Below are 23,180 nucleotides of genomic sequence, written 5' to 3'. Positions count from 1 at the left end.
CTCCATCCATTGTTGAGACAGCAGAAGCAGCATGTCCAGAGTAGAGTGACCTGGTCTGAAACCAAATTGATGATCAGAGATCAAGCCATTGGAGAAGAGGAAAGATTTCATATCCGAAGCAATGATGGATTCCATGACTTTGCTGGTAATTGGGAGAAGGCTGATTGGTCTGTAGTTGCTAGGATCTGTTTTTGCACCTTTTTTGTGCAAAGCGGTGATGTTGGCTGATTTCCAAGCAGATGGCAGTTGACCTTGAGCAAAAGAGAGGGTGAAGAGAACAGAGAGAGGGTGAGATAGAGCAGCAGAGCAGGATTTTAGGACCCGTGGGCTGATGCCGTCGGGTCCAGTTGCAGAATCAGAGTCGAGGGTTGACAGAAACTTTTCCACCTTGTCAGGAGGAAAGGACACGGAGTCCAGGAGCAGCAGGGTACGACTGGGTATGGTGGGTACAGAGAGGGATGGGTTTGGGACACGATTTAGAGGCAAACACAGAGTTGAGGCATTCAGCTTTTTCACGTGCGGAGTCAGCTGTGTAGCCGTTTGAGGTAAGGGAGGGGATGGAGGGGGAACAAACACCAGAAACGGATTTGACCAGACGCCACCAGGATTTGGAAGAGGGAGACAGATAAGAGAGTTCGGTCTTGAGAACGGAGAGATATTGTTTCCTGGCTCTCCTGAGGGTGGACACACACTTGTTTCGGGCTTTGTGAAAGGAAATGAGATTTCCTTCCGTTGGATTTGCTTTCCAGGAGACGAAGGCAAGTTGTTTCTGGGCAACAGCCTCACCACAAGATTCCGTGTACCATGGACGGGAGGAAGGGTATGACAACTGAAGACGAGATGGGATAAATCTGTGCATGAGAGAGAGCAATTTACTTTGGAAGAATTCCCAAGATGAGTTGATGTCAGAGGTGGTAGAGATGGGAGACCAGTCCAGATGATTGATGGCTGCTTGAAGACCGTGCCAGTTGGCCTGAGTGAAATGCCAGACTCGTCGACGCTGAGCAGGCTCCCTGAGGATGGTCAGAGAGATGTCCACTTTAACAAGGACATGATCAGATGATCCGATCGGAGCAGAAGAAGAGCAGCAGACATTTTCAGGGAAGTTAGTCATAACCAAGTCCAGAAGAGAAGATGTTCCGTTGACTGAGATCCGGGTCGGGAAATTGACAGATTGTGTCAGTCCCAGTGAGTCGCAGAAGTCCTTTGCTGAGGAGCCATGGCTGGTGAGAGAGGTACCCACACCCAGCCAACTGGCATGATGACAGTTGAAATCACCACATATGAGGAAGAGAGAGTTGGGATGAGTAGATAGAAGTTGGTCCATATCATCAGACAGCGAGATGTAGATGGAGTCATCACTGTTTGGTGGACGGTACAACACACATATGAACAAGAGGTGGGAGCGAAGGGGAAGCCGTAGCCAGAGGTATTCCTGGGGGTGAGGTGGAGAGAGTGCAGTGCAGGGCGAGTGAGGAAGAGTTTTTGATAAAGATAGCAACCCCGCCTCCAGGACGAGCCTCACGTCTATCATACCGGAGGAGGGAGTAGCCCGGGAGAGATACTATGGAATCAGAGACATCATAAAGGAGGAAAGTTTCTGTTAAGCAGATCACGTCTGGTTTGACAGAAGCAACCTGTATGGAGAGATCAGTTAAGTTTGAACGAAGGCCCCGGATGTTTGAGGTCCATACCGTTAATGAAGAGGAAGGGGGAGCATCAGATACAGAACAGGGGGGAGGAGGGGTAGGGTAAGATGTGGAAGAGGTAGGGAGAGCTGTTGAAGGTGTGTCAGAGATTTCAGAATAGCTCGGAGAAAGGGAAGGATGGGGCGGACAAAAGGTTTGATGGTGATTGGGTGAGCCACAATGAGGTGTTATTTGAGGAGGGGGAAGAGCGAGGCAGAAGGTTGGGGGAGATGGAGGTGAGAGTTTGAAGGGGGAAGAAGCGGGGAGGACGCTTTGAGGAGGGGGAGTGAGAGGGGGGAAATTGAGAAGCAATGAGGGTGGGGAGATTTGAAGGGGAGGGGTGAGGGGGGAGTTTGGGAGGGAAGGGACAAGGGGAGGGATTTGAAAGGGATGGGATATGGGGGAGATTTGGAGGGGAGGGGTGAGGCAGGAGTCTAGGAGGGGAGGAGCGAGGGGGCGTCTTGGCGGGGAGGGGTGAGGGGGTAGTTTAGGAGGGAGGGGGCAAGGGGGGAGATTTGAAAGGGAGGGGTGATGGGGAAGATTTGGAGGGGAGGGGTTATGGGGAAGATTTGGAGGGGAGGGGTGAGATTGGATATTTGAAAGTGTACGATTTATGGGAAACGAACATTTATTGCAAAATGAGTTTCTTGTGACCTTCGAGTTAAAAATACATTTAAGGACGCTGGATGGAGGATGGAGTGCAGGAGAGTTTAGGGAATGTAGAAAAAAGGCACTATAGGAGATGGATATTTTTTTTGGGATGAATTGATTTGGTGAGCAAGTCGAAAGCAGCCTTTTAAAGAAGAAGAAGAAAAAGGTGTTATAAAATATGACGGAATACATAACTTGAGGGGAAAGTGTAAACATTGAAGGTTAATGAGTGAAAACTGTCTGGGGAAATGGGGGAGAAACACGTGGTCGAAGAACGAACGAACGAACGAATAAGAATGAATAAACGAAGGAGAACAGAGAAGGAAAATGTTTTTTTTTTTTTTTTTTTTTTTTTTTTTTTTTTTTTTTTTTTTTGAGTTGAGATTTACACAAGGAAGTAGGCTATGGGTGAAAAGACTGGGAATACAGAGAACGAAAGTTATTGGATCACAAACGACGGACCGCTGAGAGAAAAACAAAGCCTCAAGGTTGTACAGTGCACACTGTACAAGGCCTCAAGACACGACACGAATTAACACGATTTTCAATACAGGTATGAAAGATTTGCACCGAAAAATCTTCGTCGGGACACAATATACGTACAACACCATAAATAAATACAGTTTTAACGAAAATACAAATGGGAACAATCACTTAACTTCGATTTCAAATCGTTCGCGACGCGGCAAAGGCCTTGCTCGCGACACGGCAAACAGACGATCAATTTATGAAAGATAAACACCGAGAAACAACCAAAGTTGCACACAATAACTTCACACACCGAAAGATAAATACAGTTTCGACAAAATACAATTGTGAACAGACTTAACTTCGAAAAACGTGGAGACCGTGTGGAGCTTCGAAAATCCCTCCCACCGTCTCCGAGATCTCGCGAGACCTCAATATAACTCACTGTGCTCCAAGTGAGCGAAAAGAAGAACATTCCCCAATGTCTCTATTCCGGCATCAAGCCCAAGTCGATCCGCTCCAGCGATCGTCAGAACGATGTCCCATCGAGACCAGAATCCCATTCGGATGACAGTCACAGTCACGCGGCCAAAGCTGCGCAAAGGTGCCCTCAAGGCGACAGGGAAATCCAAAGGCGCCCTCCAGGTGATGGGGAAATCACACCCTCGGGTATGGACGTTTCCCGGCTCCAAACCTGCGAACCGCAGATTTACCTTCAAAATCCACGTTACACACACACACACACACACACACACACACACACCAGATAAACGTCTGGAAGCGGTGAAAATGGGTGAAGCGAAGCGAAAAACCTTGCGCGATGCGCAAAGCACGTGAGTCAAAGTGGCCGACGGCCTGTTCTCGAGGCGTAATGGTACGACGATGATTCTCCTTGGAATCAACCGCCAAAACCTGACACGCAGGTTGATCTGTCAGCGATAACGACTCTGTCGCAAGAATCCCTTTCCCGGGAAACCCGAAGTTCGCTAGTGACCTCCGTTCATCAACGTTTACTCCAGACCTCAAAGCAGCTAAACTTCTTCCCCGACGCACTCGCTCCGCCTTCTTTCCTCCTCCTCTTCCTCTTTGTCGTCCGGTTCCGGTTTCATTTAAAACATTGACTTTTTTACCTTTTGAAAATAGTAACCTCTATCTCCCTTAAACGACAACAATAATACATGGAATCAAAAATATTTACAGTGGATGAAAACCACAACAACGGAAGTGACGAATCCGTAACACATGTCACAACGTTTTGATTCCCTTTTCCACCAATAATTTCATTGTCACCCTGGCAGCTTGTGGTGGTGCATTGTCTTGATGAAGGACAATAGGAACAATAAACTGCAATTGGTAAGACGTCAGGATAGCCTTGAGACACACAAACACCTCTGCCTAGCTAAAAATGGTCTTCAATGAGTGCCGTCCCGCAAACGGACGTTAAGCTGGCTATCCCATCTGCCGTCATTAGTTGATGGGAGTCGAGTGCCCACAGTGTCATTCGCGCAGAGTAAGCGAACTATCGCCCGCACCAAAAACAAATTACAAATTCCTGCTCCAACCCATATGGGGCACTGCATCAGTGGCACAATCCGTGCTCCCAGCAATTATGCAAACCAGCCAACAAAATAATTTGATAGAATTACCATGTGCATTTCTTCTTTGCGGGGAAGATTAGTGATGTCTGTTTTACTACCTCTGTCACTGAAGGTGGACAGAGGTTATGTTTTCACCCTTGTTTGTTTGTTTGTTTGTGTGCAGGATATCTCAGAAAGTTATGGGTAAATTTGAACGAAACCTGGTGGGCAGGTTGTGTGTGCGACAAGGAAGAGTTTATTAGATTTTGGTGAATATCCAATAATTTTAATAATTTTTACGTGATTCTTCACCATTGAGCGATGGGGCCAAAAGTGATATCTAGCACGATATCTCCATAATCTATTGGGCCCGATATGTTCTGCTGGACCAGGCATTGCTTGGCAGAGGTATACGCTCCACCAATTTCCCTTCTAGTTTTTTTCAGCCTGTTTCACTTGGGCCACCTAACACAAACAATAGAGCGATTGGTGGTAAATTAGTGTAACTATCATCGGTACCATGAACAAATTGCAAGTTCCTGCCCTGACTTCCTGAGTCGGGGGTGACCCGACCAGGATTGTAGCCTCGTGACTGCTTCGAGAGCACTAACGCTTGCATCGGGCATGGTCCATGATGATTATGATGATGATGGAAAAATAGTAAATTAACTTTAACTTTGCACAATAATTTGTCATTTTCCTTGCAGTGTCTTTTCCTTGATGTCTTCTTCATTATCATTTGCATAGTAGTGTTTTTGTAATTGTGGTTTATATATATATTTCTACTGGGCTATTTAATGCACTTTGAATGTGATGATGGCTTTGATTCCATTTGAAGTATTTTCAGCTGTTTTGAAAATGAACATTTGGGTGAGAAATGCAGATGTGATGAAGATAAACAGAAGAGGCTAATTATTAAATGACTAGATGAAGACAATGAAGTTTAAAACCTCGGAAACATTCCCATGCCACTCCCACATCCAAAACCTTTTTGATGAGGTATTGATAATCCGTGTACATCAAGCGGTCATTGTGTGATTGGCTGGCTGACGACATTTTGTATGTAAGTACCTCGACTCGAATGGTGACCATCAACCCCTGTGCCACTTCAGCACTTGCTGCAAGGGTCTTGATCAACAGGAGGTACCATCCAACCCTGTTTAGGTACCCACTGCCAATTATGAAGAATTTTCAGTTGTAGCTGGCAGGATAGATTTCAACATGAAATAGGACAACAACTAAGTGGTTTTAGTGGTACTCCCTCATGGGAGAGCTGTCATCTCATCTTCTGGTGTGGGGAGCTCCACTCTGCACTGATGATGGCCAGGAGGCCAGAAACGTGTCCGTGGATTGATTTGTTTCCCCTGGAATGGGCTGGCAATCTTGCCAATAAAGGATTATAAAGCCATGTAGGCTGACTGAGCCTAACAGCTGACACTAGTATGCATTATATGCACTTGCACCTCAGAATGACGACTATGCCGCTGCACAATGACAAACCTATAGCTTTGGTGCAGCAACATGTCGGCATTCCTCAGGGAAAACTGACAGATTTTGCCTTAAAACCGCACTTTAAATCAAGGTGTGCAAAGTTCAAAACCATTGTTGGCAAAAGTTAAAGTTACCATGAACCTGTTGGAGACCACAGAAGGGAGAGTACACTGAAGCAGGCGGAAGGAGCTTTGTTCCCATGTGGTCATGTGTGTTTGCAGAATCCTGTGACAGGACTCCTCCCGGCCAGCCAAGAGCAGCCAGATGCGTGGATACGTGACAATGTGTACTGCGTGCTGGCCGTATGGGGGCTTGGAATGGCATATCGCAAGAATGCTGACCGGGACGAGGACAAGGCCAAGGCATACGAGTTGGAGCAGGTGGTTCTCTTCCCCATTTTTTTTTTTTTTTTTTTTTTTTTTTTTTTTTGCTTTGGGGGTGTATAATAATCTGAGCTTACATTTAAGAAGTCATCATCATGTATTATTCTTAGAGTTAGTTTTTTGCCAAAGCTAACAGGTAAGTCCAAAAAAACATTCAGAAACCAAAAAGATGATTTTTCCAATCCAATCAGGAACCTAAACAACTGTGAGAAAAGATCTAATTACGATTGATGGTTTTCATACCTTTTTCACTTCGATTGTTTCTACATGAACTTGACAATGTTGATTGTGTTGCCTCCTCTTCTCCTCCCTCCCCCACCCACCTTGATTTGCAGAGTGTGGTGAAACTCATGCGAGGCCTCTTGCAGTGCATGATTGGACAGGTGAGAGCCGCCAGCCTCCTTAATCACCGTCCTTCTCTCCGCCGCGTTTGCACTCGGGCATACAGTTTATGATAATCATTACGTTACATTGTGGTGCTGTGCACACATGACTCGATTGCCAGAGAGGTAGGCCACAACGCGTGGATACAAACAAGAGTCTTTATTACAAGCTCGCATATCAGCACTGGGCGGGCTCGAGCTTGGAGCCCGCATATATGTCCAGAGGCCACGCCTTGCCCCCGGGCATGGCCGATCGGCCGAAAGGCGGGGCATGTATTTCAGTTCCCCGCCTGGACGCTCGCGCCACCCACTGGTGCGTGGAATTATTGACCCTTGTGCCCGCCACACGCGCCCCCCCATAATTCCCGCGCACCTGAAGGGTGAGCTTGCGGGGAAGCCGGATGACCCGGACGAAACGCCCCCTGGCGATGCGTGCAGGGCTGGGGGGTAGCGGGACGGCGGGGCTGGGGGGTGCTGGGGGTCTGACCGCCGGGGGGCGGCCTCGACGCGGAGGCAGAGCTGCTTGCGGGGGGTGGTCCAGATCGAGGTGGGCCGGCTTGAGGCGGTCCACGGAGATACTATCCGGGGCACCACCGATGTCCACGGTGAAATGTTTGTCCCCGGTCTCCAGCACGCGGAAGGGCCCGTTGTACGGGGGCCGTAGCGGTGCCCGGTGGGCGTCGTGCTGGACGAAAACGTACTCCGCCGTGCGAAGCTCCGGGGCGACTTTGGAGGACCGGCAACCGTGGTGTGCCGTCGGCACCGGGGCGAACCTCCGGGCGGTCTCCTGCAGGGTGGAGCGCTGTTGCGCCGTGGACCAAGGAGTTGGGGATAAATTCGCCCGGTACCCGCAGCGGTTGTCCGAAGACTAGCTCCGCCGAGGATGCGCGCAGGTCGTCCTTGGGCGCCGTCCTGAGGCCCAGCAGGACCCAGGGGAGCCTGTCGGCCCAGCTGCCGTCGCGGAGGCTGGCCCGGAACGTGGCCTTCATCGAGCGATGAAAGCGCTCGCACAGGCCGTTGGCCTGGGGGTGGTAGGCCGTGGTGTGGTGCAGTTTGACGCCGAGCCCTTGCGCCACCGCGCCCCAGAGCTCCGAGGTGAACTGGGGGCCGCGGTCAGACGAGATGTCCGAAGGGGCACCGAACCGGGCAACCCAAGTGGCGATGAAGGCTTGCGCCACATCAGCCGCAGACGTCGCCGCCAATGCCACGGCCTCCAGCCACCGTGTGGTGCGGTCCACCATGGTGAGGAGGGGGGTGAACCCCCGCGAGCGGGGCAGAGGTCCCACCAAGTCGACGGGGACGTGGTCGAACCGACACTCGGGCACCGTAAACGGGGCCAACGGGGCCTGGGTGTCGCGGTGGACCTTTGCGCGCTGGCACGCGAGGCACGGCCTGGCCCAGTCGCGGACGTCCTTCCTGAGGCCATGCCAGACGAACTTCGCCGCGACGAGCTTCTGGGAGGCCTTCGTGCCCGGGTGGGACAGGCCGTGGATGGCGTCGAAAACCGGGCGCTGCCAGCCAGCGGGCACGATGGGGCGAGGCCGGCCGAGGGAGACGTCGCACAGGAGGGCCGCGCCCGCGACGTCAAACGGCACCTCAGTGACGCGGAGGCCCGTGACTGCGGTCCGCAAGGCCTGGACGCCGGGGTCGGCGGTCTGGTCCTCCGCCATCCGGGCATAGTCGATCCCGAGGTGGACCGCGTGTGCGACGGACCGGGAAAGGCAATCCGCCACCGGGTTGTCTTTACCCGCGACGTGACGGATGTCCGTCGTATACTCAGACACGGCAGAGAGGTGACGTTGCTGCCGGGCCGACCATGGCTCGGCGACCTTGGCCATCGCGAACACAAGGGGCTTCTGATCAACGAAAGCCGTGAACGGGCGGCCCTTGAGCAGATGGCGGAAGTGTCGGACCGCCAGGTGGAGCCCGAGCAGCTCGCGGTCGAAGGTGCTGTAGCGGCGTTCGTGCAGGCGAAGCTGCCGGCTAAAAAACGCCAGGGGCTGCCAAGCACCACGCACCCACTGCTCTTGCACCGTGCCCACCGCGTAGTCCGACGCGTCGGTGGTGAGGGCGATCGGTGCATCGGGCGCCGGGTGCGCCAGCACGATGGCGTTGGCCAAGGCCAGCTTTGCGCCCGCAAACGCCGCAGCCATCGGCTCCGACCAGGCAATGTCACCTTTGCCCGGCTTCCCCCGGAGGGCCTCATGCAGGGGGCGGAGGAGCTGGGCGACGCAGGGCACGAAGCGGTGGTAAAAATTGACCATGCCCAGGAATTCCTGGAGCCCCTTGATCGTGCGGGGGCTCGGAAAACTCTTGACGGCCTAAACCTTGGCCGGTAAAGGGACGGCCCCATGCCTGGTGATACGGTGCCCCAAGAAGTCGATGGCGGCGACGCCGAAGCGGCACTTTGCGGGGTTGATGATCAGGCCATGCTGGCCCAGGCATTCGAAAAGCGTGCGGAGGTGGAGCAGGTGCTCCTCCCGGGACGCGCTCGCGACTAGGATGTCGTCCAGGTAGACATAGATGAAAGGTAAGTCGCGCAAGACGCTGTCCATGAGCCGCTGGAACGCCTGGGCCACATTCTTCAACCCAAAAGGCATCCGCAGGAACTCAAAGAGGCCGAAAGGGGTGATGACGGCCATCTTTGGGACATCGTCCGGTTTTACGGGGACCTGGTGGTAGCCCCGGATGAGGTCCACCTTGGAGAACACGGTCGTGTTTGCCAACCGGGCGGAAAAGTCTTGGATATGCGGGACCGGGTAGCGGTCGGGGGTGGTGGCATCATTGAGCAGGCGGTAGTCACCGCACGCCCGCCATCCGCCGCCGGGCTTCGGCACAATGTGCAGAGGAGAGGCCCAAGCGCTGTTGGAGCACCGTACGATACCCAGCCGTTCCAGCGTGGCGAACTCCGCTTTCGCCACGGCGAGCTTCGTGGGGTCGATGCGGCGTGCCCGGGTGTAGACCGGCGGCCCGACCGTGGGGATATGGTGCTCCACCCCATGTTTGACGGCCACCGCTGAAAAGGTGGGCCGCGTGAGGGCCAGGAAACTGGCGAGGAGGCGGGTAAACTCGTCCGCTGCTGGAAGCGTACAGACTAACCTCGCCGGGACGGAACCTTTCAGCAAGCCGCTCGGTGAGCCGCTCAGCGAACAAGAGAGCGAGCTGAAGGTTTCGGCCTGGACGAGACGTCTGCGCTTAACGTTGACCAACAGCCCATGCGCACATAGGAAGTCCGCGCCGAGCAGGGCCAATTGGCACGCTGGCGGTGACGAACGATCATTGAAAGCGCTGCCCTCAGAACCACAGTGAGAGGCAACGCTTCCCGAATGTGAGGATGGGTGTACCGTTGGCGGCAAGCAAAGCGGGGCCCCGGCCCGCGGCTTGCTTGTCGGACGCAGAGGCAGGGAGGACGCTCACCTGCGCTCCCGTGTCGCAAAGAAAACGGCGCCCGGACGTGGTGTCCGTGATGAACAGGAGGCTGCCGTAATGGCCGACGCTCCTGGCCGCAAGTGAGCGCCGGCCCGGTCGTTTCCCGACCCGTCAAAAGAACACGGCCGGCGGCACGTTTTAGCCTTGCGGCCGAACCTGGCATGGTAGTAGCACCAGGTTTGCGGCGGTGGCCCCCGCAGAGGCCGCGCCGGCGGCGTTGGTGGTGGCGGCGGCGGTAGTGGGCGGGGCGTAGCAGCGGCCACGAGGGAAGCAGGGGGCGCTGTAGCCTCCGCGCCGGGATCCACTACGGCAGCACCGTACACCGACCGCGTGTCGCAGGCCGCGAAATACTTGTCGGTCTCTCCAGCCAGGGCGCGGGGTTCCGTTATTTTGGAACCGGCCAGCGCGAGGCGCACCTGTATAGGTAGCTGGCGTAGGAAAAGTGCTCGGAATAAGAAATCCGGGCGCTGGTCTCCAAGCAGGGACAGCATGAAATCCATCTGGACAGATGGTTATGTGTCGCCGAGGGCGGGAAGGTCCAGGAGGTGGTCGGCACGTTCGACCTCCGTGAGCCCAAACGTGGCGAGGAGGAGACGTTTGAGCGCCTCGTACTTGTGGTCACCCGGCGGGCGCCGAAGGATGAATACGACGCGGGCGGCAGTGCTGGGCCCGAGGGCGGCGACCACGTGGTAGTACCTGGTCTCGTCCGCCGTGATGCCCCGGAGTTGGAATTGAGCTTCGGCCTGCACAAACCAAACGTTGGCTTGCGCTTCCCAAAGCTCCGGGAGTTTGATTGCGACGGCGTTGGTAGCCATGGCGCGTTCGGGGGTCAGCAACGGCTGAACCAATCGGGGTCACCAGTGTGGTGCTGTGCACACACGACTCGATTGCCAGAGAGGTAGGCCACAACGCGTGGATACAAACAAGTCTTTATTACAAGCTCGCATATCAGCACTGGGCGGGCTCGAACTTAGAGCCCGCATATATGTCCCGAGGCCACGCCTTGCCCCCGGGCGTGGCCGATCGGCCGAAAGGCGGGGCATGCATTTCAGTTCCCCGCCTGGACGCTCGCGCCACCCACTGGTGTGCGGAATTATTGACCCTTGAGCCCGCCACAACATCTTATTAACTCGGAGATAAGTGGAATTTAGAATAAAAACCTAAAATATCAATGGCGTTTACAAAACAGCTTTCCCATGCACGCAAAGACCTGAGCATTATTTACTAATACTTATTATTTCTAATACTTAATATTTTTCACAGGTCTGCACGAGCACGGCATGGTTGTTGTTGTTGTTGTTCTTGTTCTTGTGGGTGTCGATTTTTGAAATGTGCACCCACTGGTCAGACAGCTGCTGGACCCCACCCATATTTGTTTCTTGACTCCACCCACCATGGTATCCAGAGAAAATAATATGGCTGCCATCTTGGTTTTCTGGTGGGCCTAAGACGTCATGCCTGTAGGCATCTGCTGATTTATACACTGCTGGCTTTGTTGCATCAGATTTCCATTGGCTTTGTTTGGGTCGAGTGTTACTCATGATTAGTGATGCCAAAAATCCAATCATATGTCAAATAATAGTAAGGTTTAATCAAACCCATCAGAACGTGCGTTACATTACGTAAATTACTTTAAAAAATCCTATTACGTAATTTTTTTTTCTGGACAAAATCATGGATTAGGTGTGCACTATGCTGTGCATTTATCTTGCTGGTCTGATGGCTCTTCGAGAGGTTTTATGCAGTTTTATTAATTTATTAATTTTATTAATCGTATTGCATGACCTCCACATACTTCCTTTTATCCATGTCAAAATAATATGCATGCACTGACTTGTATTACAATCCACAGCTGATCCGGTTATAACTTTGCTGTTTGCCAACAGGTGCACAAAGTAGAGCGCTTCAAGCTGACGCAGAGTACCGCAGATTGCCTGCATGCCAAGTACAACACAGGGACGTGCGCCCCTGTCGTCGGGGATACCGAGTGGGGCCACCTGCAGGTGGATGCCACCTCACTCTACCTCCTGATGCTTGCTCAGATGACCGCTTCCGGTGTGTACTCGCGAAGGTCTCTGAAGGAAGATTTATTTTTGACGTTCTTGTTTAGAACTGTTCAAGAAAGTTTTTTGCTTATGCCTTTTCCTGCTGGATCTGTACATTGTCTGTTCAGCTCATGTACAGTCATGTGAAAAAGTAAGTACACCCCATGTAAAGTTTTGACTTTTTCAACATATTTCAACATACAGCTATTTGATCTTCATTTCAACAATATTGATAGATAAAGGTGATATAATATAACAAATATCATGAAACATTTACATTTTGTAGTCCATTGTATAATTTAAATAAACATGAATGCAAATTTCGCATGTGGAAAAAGTAAGTACTCCCTTGGCTCTAATAGGTGGTATTGCCCTGTTTGGCAGAAACAACCTCAAGTAGGCGTTTCTTATAACTGTCTACCATTCTCTGACATCGACTGGGAGAAATTTTTGCCCACTCCTCTATGCAGAATTCTTTCAGCTGTGTGATGTTTGAGGGGGTTCTTGCATGCACAGCTCGTTTCAAATCCCCCCACAACATCTCGATGGGATTTAGATCCAGGCTTTGACTTGACCATTCCAGAACCCTCCATGTCTTTCTTTTCAGCCATTCATTGGTGGATTTACTGGTGTGTTTAGGGTCATTGTCATGTTGCAAGGTCCACCTTCGGTTGAGCTTTAACTTTCTGACAGATGGCCTCACATTATCCTCAAGCACCCTCTGGTACAATTAACAATTCATAGTGGATTCTGTGATGGTGAGCTGCCCAGGCCCTGATGCAGCAAAGCTGCCCCAAACCATAATATTTCCACCACCATGCTTTACAGTTGGTATCAGGTTCTTGTGGTCAAATGCTGTCTTTGGTTTTCGCCAAACATGTCTTCTGGTACTGTGGCCAAATAGCTCTACCTTTGACTCATCTGTCCAGAGCACATTGTTCCAGAAGTGCTGGTCTTTGCCGAGGTGTTCATTGGCAAACTTTAGTCTTGCCCTGATGTTCTTTCTGGACAGCAAAGGTTTCCTCCTGGCACACCTCCCATGTAGATCAAATTTGTGCAACCTCTTTCTAATGGTAGACTCGTGCACTTTGACATCAACAGTGGCAAGGGCTACCTGTAGAGCACATTGTTCCAGAAGTGCTGGTCTTTGCCTAGGTGTTCATTGGCAAACTTTAGTCTTGCCCTGATGTTCTTTCTGGACAGCAAAGGTTTCCTCCTGGCACACCTCCCATGTAGATCAATTTTGTGCAACCTCTTTCTAATGGTAGCCTCGTGCACTTTGACATCAACAGTGGCAAGAGCTACCTGTAGGTCCCGTGATGACATTCTGGGGTTCTTAGAGACTTCTTTCAGCATCTTGCGGTCTGCTCTCGGGCTGAACTTGCTGGGGCGGCCTGGCCTGAACAAGTTGGCAGTTGTTTGGAATCTTCTCCACTTGTAAGTGATCTTCCGGACAGTCGAATGATTGATTTCAAATTGTTTGGAGATCTTTTAAAATCCTTTCCCAGACTCGTAGGCATCTATAACCTTCTTTCTGAAGGCCTCAGAGAGCTCTTTTGATCTAGGCATGGTGACGCCACACACTTCAACAACAAAGAGCAAACCAAACTAAATGTCTGAGGTTTAAATAAGACAGGTTCCTCCAAGATCCTCTCTAACGATTTTCTAATCATTTGCACCTGAGCTGGTGCACCTGATTCTAATTTTAGGTATTTGAAGTAGTGATAAATGTAGGGGTGTACTTACTTTTTCCACATGCGAAATTTGCATTTATGTTTATTTAAATTATACAAGGGACTACAAAATGTAAATGTTTCATGATATTTGTTATATTATATCACCTTTATCTATCAATATTGTTGAAATGAAGATCAAATAGCTGTATGTTGAAACATGTTGAAAAAGTCAAAACTTTACATGGGGTGTACTTACTTTTTCACGTGACTGTATACCAGTCAGAAGTATATGCTTTGCCACCCGCCCCACATATACCCATCTCTTTACCCCCAGCTAATCCCTCAATCTGACCTGCTTAACTCAACACAGTACTGTTATATCATCTTCGGTATAGATTATTTCACTGTTTATATACTGATCAAGCTTCATTGTTTTGTTGTTGTCCATACCACAGTCCATGTACATTTTATCAAACACCTACTGCTCCCCCTCTCTCCCCCTTCCCCACCCCCCCCCCCCAATCCTTCTTTATCCCACTTCGTGGTCTTTTATTAAACAAACACTAATCATTCAATTAAATTTCTTTATACACTATAGTATTTTTTTCATTGAATTTTATAATTGTAGACCTCTTTTCACAAAGAAAGAAAGCTGTGAATGAATGAATGAATGATCGTTTTAAGGCCATTTTCCCCGCTAGAGCGGGGGTTAACCTTGCGGGCCCCATGACAATCATGGTTCCCTGTTTGAGGCAATGTTTTTATGGCCGGATGCCCTTCCTGACGCCAACCCTTAGTCGCCTCTTACGATGCGCAGGGATACGGTGTACCTATTCTAAACCAGGGTGCACACCGGGAAAAGAAGAAAGAAAGAAAGCTGTGTTGATGATAAATAAATAGAAGGAGTAAATATTAAAGAAGAATACAGCTGCCACATTTTAATCCATTTTATCGATTTATTTGTTCATCTAAAATGTGTGATGTGACTGTCCAAGGGCGACTTCATTCACATAATGATGCTGATTTGTCCTTCTATGCTGAGACAGTCATGATGGGTTTTCTGGCTCATGTCTTGTGTTCATCTCTAATAACTGCCATTTGGTTAGCCTCTTTTGTTCCTGAAGGGATGGGAAGGAGATATCGAATCAATCTGGATGTTTGTGTCGGTCAATGAGTCCGCAGGTAGAACGACTTTAATATCATGTCCCCTGGTACATATCACAATTCGACAAGGTTATCTATTGTAACCATACCATTTTTACCTCTGCTTTAACTACAAGTTCATTTTGCACCTTGAATGCAGATTGCATCAAAGTTATCTGCACCCGTTTCTGAGTGTGTGTTTGTCCGCTGCACTGCAAGGTGTGTGTGTGTTTGTCCGCTGCACCATGTCCACTGCAAGGCCTGCATGCCCAACTAGCAACACAGTTCAATAATGTTGTCTAATTTATTTACAAGATGTTTATGTCAAATTCAAACACAAGTTGATACTTCTTTTTTTTTACCTTGAATGTGAATATGTCTTGTTTTATAATTTGTGTGATCTATGTGGTATCAAGGGCAATACTTTTCTTATCTGTATTCATTATAAGGGATGCTTGTCTGTGTGTGATGGGTATCCTGTGAGTTTATGCAAAATTAATTAAAAACAAAGAGTAGACACGTTAACTTTTACTATACATTATCCATGTACAAGCAAAAGTGCCCGTCCCCAGCGACGTAAAATGTGAATGGATATTTCAAGTCCCATCACTACCTTTCCCTCCCACTTCCCAATGACTATCAAGGCCTGTTCTCGACCTACTCATGACATCGAAAGGCTTGTTCTGACAGTGTCTTTTGTCTCTGTGCTGTATATAAAACTTGTTTAAGATCTCGGGTTTCTGGATTTTCACACCACCTTCTCTTGGCTACAGTGTTGGACCGTCGTATGGTAGCAAGTCAATATGCAACTTTTGAAAGTATTAATGCAAGATTTCTGGGTAAACAACATTTTGTGTTCTCGCATTTGGAGGTGAGGCAAAATTTTCCATCGTTCATAGTTTATTCACGTTCGAATGGAATATGTTACCATGGCAATGGTTTTTTCCCAACAGCAGATAATCGGTTGAAGGCACAGGGCAGGGGGTGGAGATCAAAACCACGAATAGATGTTTTTTGTAAGTGAAATGCGTTGCCAGTGAAAGAAAACGATGACCTAATGTGCGGGCATACATGGAAACACTCCGCTGGGACCTGTATCAATAACATTTGCTACATGGATGGCGATCTTGCGCACTTTTGTTTTGATCTTGCGTACTTTATTGATAAACAATAATAAACATGAGAAATATGCATAATAAAAGAATACTGGATTTCAAAAAATTTTTTTATACATCATCGAGGCTCGTGGAAGAAAGTAAGAACGCAGAGCAGAGAATGACGATCACGGGCACAACAAAAGTTGACACCAAAAGTAGAATCCAAATCCAAAAAGATCCCCACATGTGTACCTGGGCGGTGTAAAGTAAAATCAGGCATACGATAATTATCTTTAAAAGAATGAAAAAAAGATTTTTGGAGCCATTTTACCTCACGTCCCGTGGAGTCTATTATTTAATTATACCGGGTTCGAAAAAATCGCTCTTTCCTATTTTGTTTCCGATTTCACTCTAGATTTCGAGATAAGCGTTTAGGCCATGAGTTACGATCGTCAAATATGGAATCTCATTTCGAATATCAGCATTTGATAAGCCTACACAATACATTATTCAATCTTGCCAGGAACCAATCACATAGCACCTGGTCTCACACCAACCAATCAGCCTATCCACTAATGGACGACTGGGCAGCCATCTTTGTCTTGTATATACATATAGATATCCCATTACCAATGTATTTGCATGATATATCTGGATGTGGGAATTTATTAGGTGATTTGTTAGTCTGACATGTTCCTCAAGTAACACAAAAAGCTATCGTAACGGTGCTTTTGTCAGTGTGTGAGTGAGTCCGCACTTGTTCTCATTTATATACTGTAAATACAACAACAACAACAACAACAACAACATGCATTTTAAGGCCATGTTCCCTGCTAGAGCGGGGGTTAGCCTTGTGGTCCCCATGACGATCTTCTCCATTTTGCCCTATTTTCTGCATCTCTCCTTGTTAACCCCCTTGCCCGCATTTCTTCTTCCACCATCTTTAGCCAAGTCTTTCTCGGTCTTCCCCGTCCTCTACTTCCTTCTACATTAACTTCCATCACTCTTCTCAACCAGTCACTTTCATCCTTCCTCAATACATGACCAAACCATCTCAACCTGTTCCTCTTCACAGCATCAATCACAGGCAATATTCCCATCATCTTTCGCAATTCATCATTTGTCTTCCTCTCTCTCAACAATACTCCGCACATCCATCGAACCATTCGCATTTCCACCCTTTCCAGCCTTCGTTGCTGCTCTACATTCATTACCCATGTCTCGCTCCCATAAATTATAACACTTCTCACACATGCAGCATACACCTTTCCCTTCAGCTTCAGCGACACTCTCCTCCTCATCAGCACGCCACTCAGTTCCCGAAACTTCTTCCATGCACATCTCACTCGAGCAACCGTTGCCGAGTCTGATCCACCTTCTCCATTCAGCATGTCTCCGAGGTAGCAAAATGTTTTCACACCTTCCAGCTTCACGCCGTCTCCAAGGTCCAACTCAACATTTCCTCCATCTGCAGCTCCCTCTGTGCACACCTTACATTTGAATGTAGCTGCCACACTGGTTAATGACCCTCTCAGACCACTACATTTTTGATGAACCCACTCAGCACACATTGTACATTGAATGGAGTTCACTCCGACACCCTTCCTGCACACAGCACACGGCCACTTCCCAGTTCTTTCCACCTCACCACATGCTTTACCACTTGCCATCACCTTTGTCTTTCCGATATTCACCTTCAGACCTTTTGTCTCCATACATTCCTTCCACTTGTTCATCTTTTCCTTCAGTCCATCCATACTTTCCGCAATCAACACCAGATCATCTGCATACAGCAACTCCCACGGTAAACCCTCCTTTACTGTCTGAGCCAGCACCTCCATCACAGCTACAAATAGTAGTGGACTTAGTACCGACCCCTGATGCACTCCCACCTTCACCTCAAACTCACCACTGTTCCCGTCCTTCGTCCTTACAGCTGTGCGTGCTCTTTTGTACATTGCCATCACTACTCTGATCAACCATTCCTTCACTCCTAACTTCCTCAATGCCCATGTCAATACTTTGCGTGGAACCCTATCGAATGCTTTCTCCAGATCAACAAACCCAAAAAACAACTTCTTCCTCTTATCCATGTACTTCTCCTGCAACTGCCTCACAATGAAAAGCGCATCTGTCGTTCCTCTTCCTGGCATAAATCCAAACTGCATTTCGTCGATCTTCACTTTCTTCCTTATCCTCCTCTCCAACACCCTTTCCAATACCTTCATTCCATGCTCCAATAACTTTATCGCTCGGTACGAGCCACACTCCAGAGGGTCACCTTTCCCCTTGTATAGAGGGACGAGGGTACTCAGTTCCCAATCCACTGGAATGCGGCCTTCTTTCACCACCAGATTACAGATCTCTGTCATTCTCTTCACACCCCAACTTCCTGCTGCCTTCAACATATCTCCCACAACTCCCGTCGGCCCTCCCGCTTTTCCACTCTTCATTGCTTTTATCGCTTCCTCAACTTCCTTCTCAGTTATCTTCTCTGCCGGTCCTAAAACTGGGTTACTCTCTATGTTGCCATCCCATTCATTCTCTGTATTCAACAGCATTTCCATATATCTTTTCCATCTTCCTTTAATTCCATCTGGGTCGACAACGATTTGTCCCACTTCATCCTTCAAGCAACTCACCCCCATCACATCACACCTCTCTTTCGCTATGTGCTTTGCAATCCTGAATACTGCTTTCTGACCCTCTTCCGAATCCAAGCGTTCTCCGAACATTTTCCTACATGCCTCCTGCGCCTTTGCTACCTCTTTCTTTGCAGCCTTCCTGGCTGCCTTATAACTTTCATGCTCTGCTGTTTCTGCTCCCGTACCCTTCGCCTTCTGCCACTCTTTGAACTTCTTCCTCTTCTCGTCGATCCTCTTTCCAACCTCAACATCCCACCACCAATGTTTCCGAGTGCCTCGGTGGTCCTTTTGTCCATCCACATACCTCACCAACGGCTCCCAACAGACTAGCTTTCATTGACATCCAACCACTTTCAAGCTCAACCACATCATCCTCTACCCCACTCAGCCTCTCTTTTAATGCCTCCCTTACTGTCACCTCTTTCAACCTCCACACCTTCATTCTCGGTTGGTACTTCACCCGCCGAGCTCTCCTCGCACCTTTCACCCTTATGTCGCAGACAACCAAGTGGTGCTGTGAAACAGCCTCCTCCCCCGGGATCACCTTTGTGCCCGGAGGTGCCCCCTATCTCGCCGACGCACCATCAGGTAGTCAACGGTTGTCGTCGACCCACCTGACGTGTATGTAACAAGCTTATTGTCCTCTTTCTGGAACTGAGTATTACAAATCAACAAATCAGCTCCATCAGCAAACTGCAAAATCCTTTCACCTTCTCCATTTCTCACACCATATCCGTAACCCCCATGAACTCCCTCAAAACCATCCATACTCCTTCCCACATGTCCATTCAGGTCTCCTCCCACCACAACAACTTCCTCATCTTTCACGTTTTCCATCAGCTTCTCTATCGCACACCAGAACTTGTCCTTCTATTCATCGCTTCGACCAACCTGCGGAGCATATCCCGAGATGACGTTCACCAAGAGCTTTCCAATCATCATTTTCACCATCATCAACCTATCACTCACTCTAGTCACACTCACCACACTGTCTACAAACTCCTCAGAAAACAGGACACCAACACCATTCACGCCCTCCGGGCACCCTTGCCACACAAACTTGTATTTCTGTCCCTGCCTACCCTTCACCATTCTCACACCACTTCCCTTCCATCTCGTCTCTTGCACACAACATATGTCCACTCTTCTTCTGACCAATACTTCCACCACTTCTCCTGATCTCCCTGTCATTGTCCCCACATTCCATGTCCCAAACCTCAGAAACCGATCTCCACTTCGGGCTGCACCCTGCCCATATGTACTTGTGATTGTCATGGTTCTCTTTTTGAGGCAATGTTTTTATGGCCGGATGCCCTTCCTGACACCAACCCTCTTAGTCGTCTCTTACGACACGCAGGGATACGGTGTACCTATTCTGACCAGGGTACACACTGGGAAACGTTTAAAACATGTAAATTCTGGGGGGGGCGTTAGCATCACGGCTGCGGTTTAAACATATTCCAACAATATCCAAACAGAACCATGAAAAAAAACAATCCGGGAAAAGTCTCCAAGCGAGAACGTGGATTTGAGAAAGAAGGAGCAGAGGCGGAAGAAAACGAGATATAGGGGGCGGGGCACAAGCCGAGACGAGGAGGAGAGCGAACAAGCACGTGTCCGGGAGGAGAGAGAATCAATATATAATTATTTGTCTCAGGAGGTGAGGTGAGGGGGAGAAAACAAAATAAAAGAAACGAGCAATACAGCGAAGGAAATAACCCAAACCGACAAAACACCGACGGGGGGAGGGAAGCCCCAAGTTACCAGGCCGCGCACGAGGTACGATTCAGAAAACGATTAACTACACACAAGTTTGCACGAACCACAAACCAACACCAACTAGAAACACACAATAACACGTACACAGCAAAATAACCAGTGGAAATTTGACAAAGACAAGAATGGGAAAACACTCAAACTTCGATGCCGTGGAGAGCTCGAAGGACGCCTCACTCGCCCGAGGAACCCTGTAAATATCTGTAAATATAAATATAAACTAAATATCGACTGTAATTTATATACCCTGGCAAGGCTCTGCTATGTTAAATGCTCTGCCTTGATCCATTAGTAGTGGATCTAGAAAATGATGTACAGTTTAGTCAGAGTGAGTGATTTGAATGGAGAATTTGAAGGAGAAGCGAGGGGTGAATCTGAAAAATGGACATGACATATATCAACACAGTTTGAGGGATTTGAACGCCTGCGATCCCAGGAATAAGTGCGTTGTGCTCAGGTGGAAGGGCTGTTTTATGGATGGCGATAGTCTGCCTGATCAAAATCGGTTTCTTGTTCTTTAATCAAAATGGACCCATTGTGCATTTTATTAGGGCATTACAATTGGAGCACCATCGACGTATTGTTTGCAAAATGTGTCGGTTGTCTGCCTTTTATATTCTCGGAAAAACGCTTTTTTGGTTTTCATTTTTCCTGTAGGTCTGCGCATCATCTTCACACTGGACGAGGTGGCTTTTGTGCAGAACCTAGTCTTCTACATCGAGGCGGCCTACAAAGTCGCGGTAAGAAAAACATGTTACATGGAATTTTGCTGACTTCCAGTACAATAATGGTGACCTTTGGCCAATGATAGGCGGTGTGGTGTGGGGAGGTGTGATGTGAATCTGAGGGACATGGAATGTGGGGACATTGAGCAGAGGGCAGGGTCAAGGTGACCAGTGCTGGCATGAAATGAGGTCAGAGTGGGTACTGGCATGTAGGGGTTCACCACCGTAAACCCATGTACACTACAAAACAGGTTTGTCCTCACAATACCAAGGTCGGCACGACAAAGACTGACATCAGGATTGGGATGGTGGAAAGGGCGATTAAAGATATGAAGGAAGACCAGTCTGTATGAACATGATGGGAAATGGGTAAAACATGGTTTTCCATGATGGGAAAAATTCACAAAGTATATGTGAATGATCTAGGAGTGAAACAGAAAATGAACGGAGGAAGAGGAAGCCATATGTGGAAAAAAAAAAAAAAAAAAAAAAAAATTGAAATGAGAGTGTAGGAAAATTATACAATCAAAGAAATTGACCTTTCAAATATTTGACTTGATGCAGTGTGAGGGGAGGAAACAAAATGGGAGATGATTCGAAATAAGAAATAGTTGTGGGACTGAATGTCTTCAGAAGGAGCTGAGAATGAGTGACTTATTAATTTATTTATTGGTTAATTTGAGAAGAAAGGTGGTGAAGAGGTATTGCTGTTCCTGAACTCAAATTTGGGGAGTTGCTCTTCTGAGACGAGTCAGAGTCGAGCTGGGATTGGATGTCAACTCGGGTATTTTGCTATCACATGAAATGAAGTAGTTTCAGTGTTTTGCAAGTGTGTGCGGTAGAAATGCACATTAGTATATGAATAGGATGTGCTATGGAATGGTCATGTTGTTTCTCTTTGTGAATTTCAAAGCAAAATGTTACCGTAATCGGGCACTGTAACCGTCACCTATCTACCTCTGAGTTACCCGTGAGCATGGGTCTTGCGGCATGGCGAACTATGGGTTATCTCAATTCGGCTCTGGTTTTTGTTGCTTGTGTGCTCCTTCCATGTACCTTTAATGTATTTTTCTATTGCTTCGAGAAATATTACGATAAAGCGCGGCGTTACGCGCGCTGCTTGTGAGCAAGGAGGAAGCGGACAAGCGGTAACATATAAATGTCTTTATTGTAAGACTACACTGTAACACTGAACTCCTCCGGGCTGGTCGCCCGGTGTATATCATTAGGCCACGCCTACCCCTCGGGCGTGGCCACCGCCCACTTCGTGCGTGGAATGATGTCACCACGCCAGTGGGCTTTTGTGTCCGCCACACGCGCCCCCCCCCAGAATTCCCGCGCACCTGGAGGGCCAGTTTGCGGGGCAGACGAATGACCCGGCCGAAGCGCCCCCTGGCGATCGGCGGCGTCCGGGGTGCAGGGATACCAGGTGGGATGCCCCTGGGATGGGTGCAGGACCGGGGGGCGCCGTGGCGGCGGGGCTGGGCGGTGCCGGGGGTCCGCCCGCAGGAGGGCGGCCCCGACGTGGGGGTCGGGCCAATGGCGGTGGATGGTCCACATCGAGGTGGGCCGGCTTGAGGCGGTCTACCGAAACGCGGTCAGGAGTACCGCCGATGTCCAGGGTGAAGTGCTTCGCCCCGGTCTCCAGCACGCGGAAAGGCCCGTCGTACGGGGGCCGCAGTGGTGTCCGATGGGCATCGTGGCGGACGAAGACGTACTCCGCCGTGCGAAGCTCCGGGGCGACGTGCGTCGGTGGGTGCCCGTGGCATGCCGTTGGCACCGGGGCGAACCTCTGGGCGGTCTCTTGCAGAGCGGAGCGCTGCTGTGCCGCGGACCATGGTGCCGTGGAGTCGGGGAGGAACTCGCCCGGCACCCGCAGCGGTTGCCCGAAGACGAACTCCGCCGCGGATGCGCGCAGGTCCTCCTTGGGCGCCGTCCGGAGGCCCAGCAGGACCCAGGGGAGCCTGTCGACCCAGCCGCCGTCGCGGAGGGTGGCCCGGAGC

The 23,180-nt window shown here is 49.4% G+C and overlaps 1 protein-coding gene across 3 annotated transcripts in view; it reads left to right on the top strand.

Annotated features, from left to right (window-relative positions):
• The window catches only part of LOC137439683 (phosphorylase b kinase regulatory subunit alpha, liver isoform), a 120,041-nt gene that overhangs the window by 3,873 nt on the left and 92,988 nt on the right, over positions 1 to 23,180 (top strand). For all 3 annotated transcript variants that reach the window (XR_010986971.2, XM_068135679.2, XM_068135678.2), the window contains exons 2-5: positions 6,097 to 6,255; positions 6,594 to 6,641; positions 11,957 to 12,125; positions 21,110 to 21,192. Coding sequence is in view for 2 of the 3 variants with exons in the window: in XM_068135679.2 (XP_067991780.1) it covers positions 6,097 to 6,255; positions 6,594 to 6,641; positions 11,957 to 12,125; positions 21,110 to 21,192 (459 nt within the window). In the remaining variant the exon portion in view is untranslated. The remainder of the gene's footprint in view (positions 1 to 6,096; positions 6,256 to 6,593; positions 6,642 to 11,956; positions 12,126 to 21,109; positions 21,193 to 23,180) is intronic.

The sequence above is a fragment of the Myxine glutinosa genome, chromosome 14 (genome assembly GCF_964187855.1).
Source record: "Myxine glutinosa chromosome 14, kmMyxGlut1.1, whole genome shotgun sequence".
Lineage (NCBI taxonomy): Eukaryota > Metazoa > Chordata > Myxini > Myxiniformes > Myxinidae > Myxine > Myxine glutinosa.
The sequence above is the reverse complement of the archived record's forward strand: the minus strand, read 5'-3'. Positions and strand labels throughout refer to the sequence as shown.